The sequence below is a fragment of the Somniosus microcephalus genome, chromosome 5 (genome assembly GCF_052327205.1).
Source record: "Somniosus microcephalus isolate GS21.2 chromosome 5, FLI_Smic_1.0, whole genome shotgun sequence".
Classification (NCBI taxonomy): domain Eukaryota; kingdom Metazoa; phylum Chordata; class Chondrichthyes; order Squaliformes; family Somniosidae; genus Somniosus; species Somniosus microcephalus.
In genome coordinates, this window is record NC_140991.1 from 293,448,581 (window position 1) to 293,456,073 (window position 7,493).

At 40.8% G+C, this 7,493-nt stretch overlaps 1 protein-coding gene across 1 annotated transcript; it reads left to right on the plus strand.

The window, feature by feature from the left end:
* The first annotated feature begins 1,727 nt into the window (after positions 1-1,727).
* LOC147117810 (forkhead box protein F2-like) lies at positions 1,728-6,908 on the plus strand. Its single transcript, XM_085989139.1, has 2 exons — positions 1,728-3,359; positions 6,087-6,908. Exons 1-2 carry the CDS (start codon positions 2,378-2,380, stop codon positions 6,248-6,250), a joined length of 1,146 nt encoding a protein of 381 aa, XP_085845265.1. The 5' UTR covers positions 1,728-2,377; the 3' UTR covers positions 6,251-6,908.
* Positions 6,909-7,493: the final 585 nt, after the last annotated feature.

A 7,493-nucleotide genomic window follows, 5' to 3' on the forward strand; every position in this document is an offset into this window, starting at 1 on the left:
CTCATCCAACACAACCTACCAAAACTTCGCCCCCCTCTCTCTCTCTCTCTCTCTGTAGGCACCTTTCTCATTCCCTCTCTCCCTTGTTATCTCCTTCCTCCTTTCGCCTATCCGTTCTCTTTCATTTCATCACTCCTTACTTTCATCCATTCCTTTAATCTCCAGCTGTTACTCTTAAACGAAGACAAACTTTTTTTTTAAAGCTGTATTTTCACCCTAAGTTCTTTTTGGGGATATTTCCGAGAGACGTGAAATGGTGCTAAATAAAAACAAGTTCTTCAAAACTAATTATTGTGAATTAATCTTATTCAGTATAATTATCTAATTATATCCATAGTATCATTTTAGAAAATAGGTCTTCCAATGAGTAATGGTGCAACCGTAACACATTTCTAATAGCTTCGATTCAGGATGTCACACACTTTTAATCCAAACAGTAATACAGTAAGATGTACTAGTATGGTTGTAACTTGCATGGAATACAGATATGCATGTTTGTAAATATGCTGACACCTCGTTTTAATATTTTAGTCATCCTTTTTAAAAACTGGCACTGATACACTGGACTTATGGCAAAACGAATATCTGTGTAAAGTAACATATTGAATGAAGATTTTAAATTAAAATCAATTAAGAAATACATTTCGACTATCAAATTGTACATAGATCCTGAGAATGCATTTTGAATTTGAATAGAATACAGGTTGTGTGAATTTGTGTGCAAGGAGTATGTCAGTATGCATGTGTGAATGTGTCAGTGTTGGAGTTTCCGAATGCATATCGGCATGTCAGTAAGTGTGCTGTGTGAATGTGTAAGTGTGTGTAAGTGCTTTGTGTAAGTGTGGCAGTATATATGCATGTGCATCTGTGGCTGTGCTTTGACAATATATGTGAGTATCTGAGAAAGTGTTTGGGAATCAATGAAAATGTATTTTATTGCGCCTTTCTCAGACAAGTGTCTAGTATATCAGGTACACATCAGGTACTTCTACAAAACAGCTTCTGAAGAGCAACTTCAAATTGCAGTTAATGTTTGCCCAAACAATGGTGTAATGTGATTACTGTTAGAAGGTGGGTAACAGAAATATCAAAGCAAAACACTCGCGATATTCATATGTGTTTTTTTGCAAGCGTCTTCTTTTAACATTATATTTGCATTCATGCAATCAAACTGTATGGCAGTGACGGTAGCGAATTGTTTTTTTTAACAAGGCTGTAAAAACAGTGTGGACTGTGGCACTTTCCACTTTCAATGCAACTCGAGGAGAATTTCAGATGTACTGCGCAAACCTTGAGCCGTTAGCAGATAGACTAGTGCAGGAATGTGCTGAACTCATTAAAAAAATGTGACTAAATAAGTGAAATTATAGGAAATAAATATAATCGAATCGGGGATGACAGGAATATATCTCTACGCTGTTAGCGATGCTAATGTGGATTTATTCGGGTAAGACACAAGATGCTGCAGCTTTAGTTTTAAAGGAAAATTCGCAGCTTTTTTTGAAAGTCTGGAATACTTCAAATGACATTTTTGGATATATTTTGATAGCCTGGACGTGCAGCCAATAAAAAGGAATGCTCTCTGTCTCTCTAACATGTGGCGGCCGTGATTGGAATGTTTAAATTAGATTGATTAATGGACTAATTGCGTGGATTGAATGGTTGGTGGCGAAAATCTGGTATATCACATTTTTTTTTAAAAAACCTTCGCTCCCGATGATGGTTGGAGCGTGCTGAATGGAAAAGGAGGGGAGCCCGAATTCTGGATTCATCCGAGAGGAGGGGGCTTAGAGGGGAGATTTACTCGGTGATAGGTGGCCACGTTTTCTTTGGCTGCATTAGCCATTGCGGGAAGGGAGAGAGAGAAAAAAAACGACAGTGGGACCTCTCTGCGCTTCCTCTTCTTAAAGGGCTTTGCGTTGGGATGGCCACCAGGTGGAGGATGGAGCAGCGCTCTCGGGGCCACTGAACTACTGCCAGGAATCGGAGCGAACTTTTTTTTTTGGTTTATCCTAGAGGGGGAACATAAGCGAACGTCGGCAGATGAACCAGTCCCCACCTCAAAGGAAAGGCCTGTGTGGAGCATGCACGCATACCTCGAAAAATCAGGCGAATCTGAGATTGAATCGTCCATATCTGCAGCCGTCGGAGCGTGAGGAGCGAGGCTTCGGGAAATGAACCGACTGTCTAAAGCCGATTGAATAGGACTCTTGTATTTTGACGTATTTCCAATGGAATAAATGTCCCGCGGTCCAGTTAAGTTAAATAGGGCGTAGCGTCTACAGGGATCATTATTAGAAAAAAAACTTTTTTTCTCTCTCCCCCCCTCACCCGCTTCTCTCCGGATTCCATAGAGTTTTATTTTCCTTTAGAAGAGATGACGACTGAGACCCCGCAACAGCATCTGGACCCGCCGGCGCCTATAAGATCCAGCCCGGTTCCTGGAGTGCTAAAATCGGCCTTGATCAGTCAACAGTCCCCGGCCATGGAGACCTCCGCCTTGGCCAAAGTCAAGAAGACCAACGGTGGGTTGCGGCGGCCCGAGAAGCCTCCTTATTCTTACATCGCCCTGATCGTGATGGCCATCCAGAGCTCTCCGACCAAGAGGCTGACTCTGAGTGAGATCTATCAGTTCCTTCAGACCAGGTTCCCCTTTTTCCGAGGGTCTTACCAGGGGTGGAAGAACTCAGTGCGCCATAACCTTTCCTTGAACGAGTGCTTCATCAAGTTGCCCAAAGGGCTGGGCAGACCTGGCAAGGGACATTACTGGACTATAGACCCGGCCAGTGAATTCATGTTTGAGGAAGGCTCCTTTCGCCGCAGACCCAGAGGGTTCCGCAGGAAATGCCAGACACTCAAACCCATGTATAGGATGATGAATGGCTTAGGGTTTGGCCCCTCGATAATCCCCCAAACCTTCGACTTCCAGGGCCCTACGGCTTCACTCTCGTGCCATGCCAACGGTTACAACCTGGAGAACAGCCTCAGCATGATGAGCAACTCTATATCAGGGAGCTACGATGGACTCAGCAGTGGCCACCACGTCCCCCACATGTCCCCGAACCCTGGCTCGACTTACATGGCCAGCTGCCCCGTGTCTTCAGGTGGGGAGTATGGCCCCGACAGCAGCAGTAGCCCAGTGCCGTCCTCTCCTGTCGTGGCCAGTGCCTTGGAATGCCATTCTCCCTACTCAGCCTCTGCTGCCCCTTGGTCGTCCTCAGGAGGATCCCCGTACATTAAGCAGCAGAGCCTGGGCCCCATCAACTCTGTTCCTTCCAGCCTTCACTCCAGCATGTCGTCCTACTCGCTGGAGCAGACTTACCTGCACCAAAATACAAGGGACCCCGCAGAAATTACAGGTACAGTAACTGTGTACAATGTCCCTGTGTTTAAAAAGCGGAGAGTGTGTCTTTGTGTTTTGTTTCGCTTACTCAGCGTATCACGTAGCAGATACATGACAGACGCTAGTCTTTTTTAAAACTTAATTCTTTATGTAATGTTGAATTCCTGAAATAGAATAAAATATTTTAGCGGATCTGGTAGAGAGCACCGAAAAAAATGGAAATACAACAGAATTGTGTCCTATTACAAGACAAGGGAAAATACACTTGATTCGTGGACTGGTGAAAGTAGCCTTACAAGAGTGATAATGCGGCCGATGAACTTCATCCCTTATATTAATTTCTCTATTTTTTCCTATCATACTTATCAGCCTTCTAAAATATTACAGTCTGATTTCTGAAGAGCAAATGGTCAAAAGGTTATCGTGCAATTAATAAAGGGGGTTCTTATTAAAATATGAGTGGGGGGGACGAACGGAAATAGGATAACATATGCTGAAGGAGCGATACATAAAAATAGTGCAAATAGTTATTTCATTACAGATTTTGAAGTATTCACTTTAGCTGAACAACATTAAGGAGACAATATGTAAACACGACTACCAATAATAGTTAAAATAATAACAAAACCTGTTGTAAGTGCACCCGAGGGTAGGTTACGGTAGTGGCGTAATCCTTCATCAGACCTTCACATCATTACCATTAAAAATGTCTGATTTTATACAACGTTACTGCAATTTTCTTTTTAAAGATTAATTGTTACATTGCAACTGTAGCGTTGGAAGGCGAATAATGTGTACCTTTTAGAAAACGTAATCTTATAGTTGTTTTAATAATCAATCTATTTTGATAGAATTATAGCCTAAATCTAAAACAGGCCACAACCCCGTGCAGCAAGGTTACAGCAGTTTTAATTACTATTATTTTTTCAGTGTGTAACACTGATTTAAACCTCCCTTATCAAAGGTTATCACGTATTATTTTGTCCCCCGCCCTCCCCCCCCTTTAAATTTTTTGCTGAAACGGTGAGATAGAAAAAAAAGCCAACGTCTACAAGATGCATCGGAACCGTGGAGACTTGAGGCAGAACTCTCCAAACAGTCACTGAAAATGTGGGTCGGGGAGGTTAACTAAACAAAGACAGTCGCGGCCGGACCACACTGAAGAGGATTTTAGCTTGACTTAACCCAGATGAGATCTGATGCTGTTCAGCGTTCTGGGAACCGCTGGTCGTCAACTGCCAACAAAAAGGCATCTGTATCATTCTCGGATCGGAGTAAAAGTTGCGTTGCGTTTTTAAAAAATACCTTTTTGATTTCAAAGTCGCAATTAAAATTATAGTGCAAGACGGCGTGCCGAAAAAAACTAGACGACACCAATAAAATGCATAAGGAACAACTTGTAGTCTGCCCGAAGTTAAGAGATACTTTTTAATCCTTTGGTTCAACTGTACATCCTGAAGTTCATATAATATCCATTATAACCGCGCGTGTCACCGTTCCATATTTTAGTATATTTTCAAATGATGGCATCCAAAATATTATAATTAATTAATATTGACCAGTTTTCTCAAAGTTAAATACAGAACATCAAGATTCCCCGATCTGCTACAGTCTAATATAATATGCATTATCGGTGGCTCATTCATTAATGACAACCTGAATTATTATTTTAAGATGTCATGGAAACTAGGTGTCATCTTGAAACCGACTGTCTGGTTCAAACAGAAAATAGTTGGGTTTCCGTTCCTGTACCAGTTGATTATGTACCTACGGGCTGAGAAAATATACAATTCTCGTATGAAAAATATCGATGTTTGATGTGAGGTGTGCGATTTCATAACTTGTTTCGGTGAAAAGTTTAATTCAGATTTATAAGAAGGTTTTTATTGAGCAAAACACAATAGTTTCAGATCGAATTGACAATGTTGGTCAGCGGTACCAGTCTTTTCTCAGCGTTAGGTGAAATATCTGCTCTCCTGTGTTTATGTTCAGCATACAGTATGTACAAGACAGCTGCACGTTGAAAACGGGATAGTTCCAATCTCATTGTAAACAAAGCATAAAATATACTCATCACAACTCCCTATGAATCTGGTACTCGAAACTATTAAAAAAAATAAAAAGCATTTATTGGGATTGAAGGGATTAGAGTAAAATATCAAATCAAACAAGATACAGTTAATCAATACAATTTTGAGATAATTACCTCAGCTAGGCTTTACCATATTGTGAATTTGGAAGAGATTAGCGTTGGTGATGGCAATCGGGGTGGGGGTGTTAACGAGTGTAACAACTGTAGCCTCAATTAGGTACTCTACAGTTGGTAGAGAAGGCCTCCGAACTAATGGACAAGGGCGAGTATTTTTTTTAACTGGAGAGGAGCTGCTCTTATCGTGTGTATACTTAACAGTGAGGCAGACTTTACCGAGTCCGCAAACACACATGTGGATTTAACATCTGGTAGTCTATAGCCAACCCCTTACACAGGCGACCGTGTCCCACAAAAGAAGTCATTGTTCCTGAGAACCCTGATTTCTACCCTGCACTAAACAGCAGGACACATAATCAATTAACACGTAAAGAGCTGCTGTAGATAGGGATGTGTTCCTGGCGGAATAAGAGTCATTGTGTATTTACCTCTTCATTTTTCATTAAACAATGATGGAAATACAAATAATAAGGAGTCCTGTGTAAATTGGCCATTCATTTATAATAGGTGATAATTCGCTCTTTCTCCTTTCAGTGGGCCTACCTCGCTATCAGACTCACTCCTCGCCTATGTGTGACAGAAAGGATTTTGTGCTCAATTTCAACGGGATTTCATCTTTCCACCCCTCGGCCAGTGGATCATACTACCATCACCACCACCAGAGCGTGTGCCAGGACATCAAGCCTTGTGTTATGTGAAAACGCGCACCCTCTTTAAATCAGCTCTCGTCTAGTGCATATTTAATTTTTGTGATTATTCTTATTAATATTAAACCCAAGCCGGGACTGGGCACGGTAGAGTTGGAAGTTTCACACCGACCTATGCTCATCAACAGATATAAGCCGCTGGGGACATACCAGTATTTCTAGATCTGCAACGTTGTTGCCGATTAACAAAGTGAATTGTCTTCTTTGCTTGAGTTCTTTCGATCAAAACAAGGAATGGTTTAACATAAGACAAACTGTCCGGTTGAGTTTTCCTGTTAGTTAAGGAAGAGGTGGTGCGTATGTCAAAGAGTCTAATTATTTTAACAGCATTCAGTTCCTATATCAGTATTAATTAAAGAGCAGGATGTTTAGTGATGAGCATTAGCGTACTGTATTTATGTATAAATTTTGAAATCAAAACGTCAGACTTGATACCATGACAGTATTACAGATACTGATTCGAAAGATTTTTGCGAGGAATATACGGATTTTTGCCATAAACTATAACAAGGCACATGTATACACGCACATTATGCTTTTATAAATAAATACATTTGAATATAATTGCACTTGAAAAATGTATACTTTATGATTCTTTGTCAAAACATTTTGATGTAAAAACTAATTTCAATAAAAATATAATTCGGAATGCTGCTTATTACACTTTTCTTACAGCTAACTTCATCACAATGAAACAAAGGTTATTCAGACAAGGAGCCTCTCTGGTCCCGCAGTGAGATAAGGCCGTTGTGTTACATCTAATGGGATGTTCAAAGTGACTGCTGTTTACCATTCGAATTGCCTGCCTCTGTCTGCACACTCTAAGGCCTTGTCATTATAAACGCCAAATTTAAAATATACAAATTCTACAATGGACTGAACAGCAGCACCAATTCAAATACTATATTCTGGATGACCTGATTTAAGTATCGGCTAGCACCGTTGACAGATTTTTAGGCAACATTTTGCGCAGAGCGGAAATAGCCGCTCAGTGTCAGATAGTATTAAAGTCGGCATTGATTTTTTTTTCGTTCAAGTGTCCAGTTACTTAAAATTGTGCTGCCAAATCACTAGTATCGAGTCTGACAATTTGAGGGAATCTGGTTTAATTTTAGTCTTAAAGAAGAATGTTTTGCCATTATTGGCACCTGGAATGCATCCCCAAAAGAAACAATTGACAACAGCCGCAGAGTTTAGACAGAATTACAACTCGCAGTCCAGATAGGGTTACAGC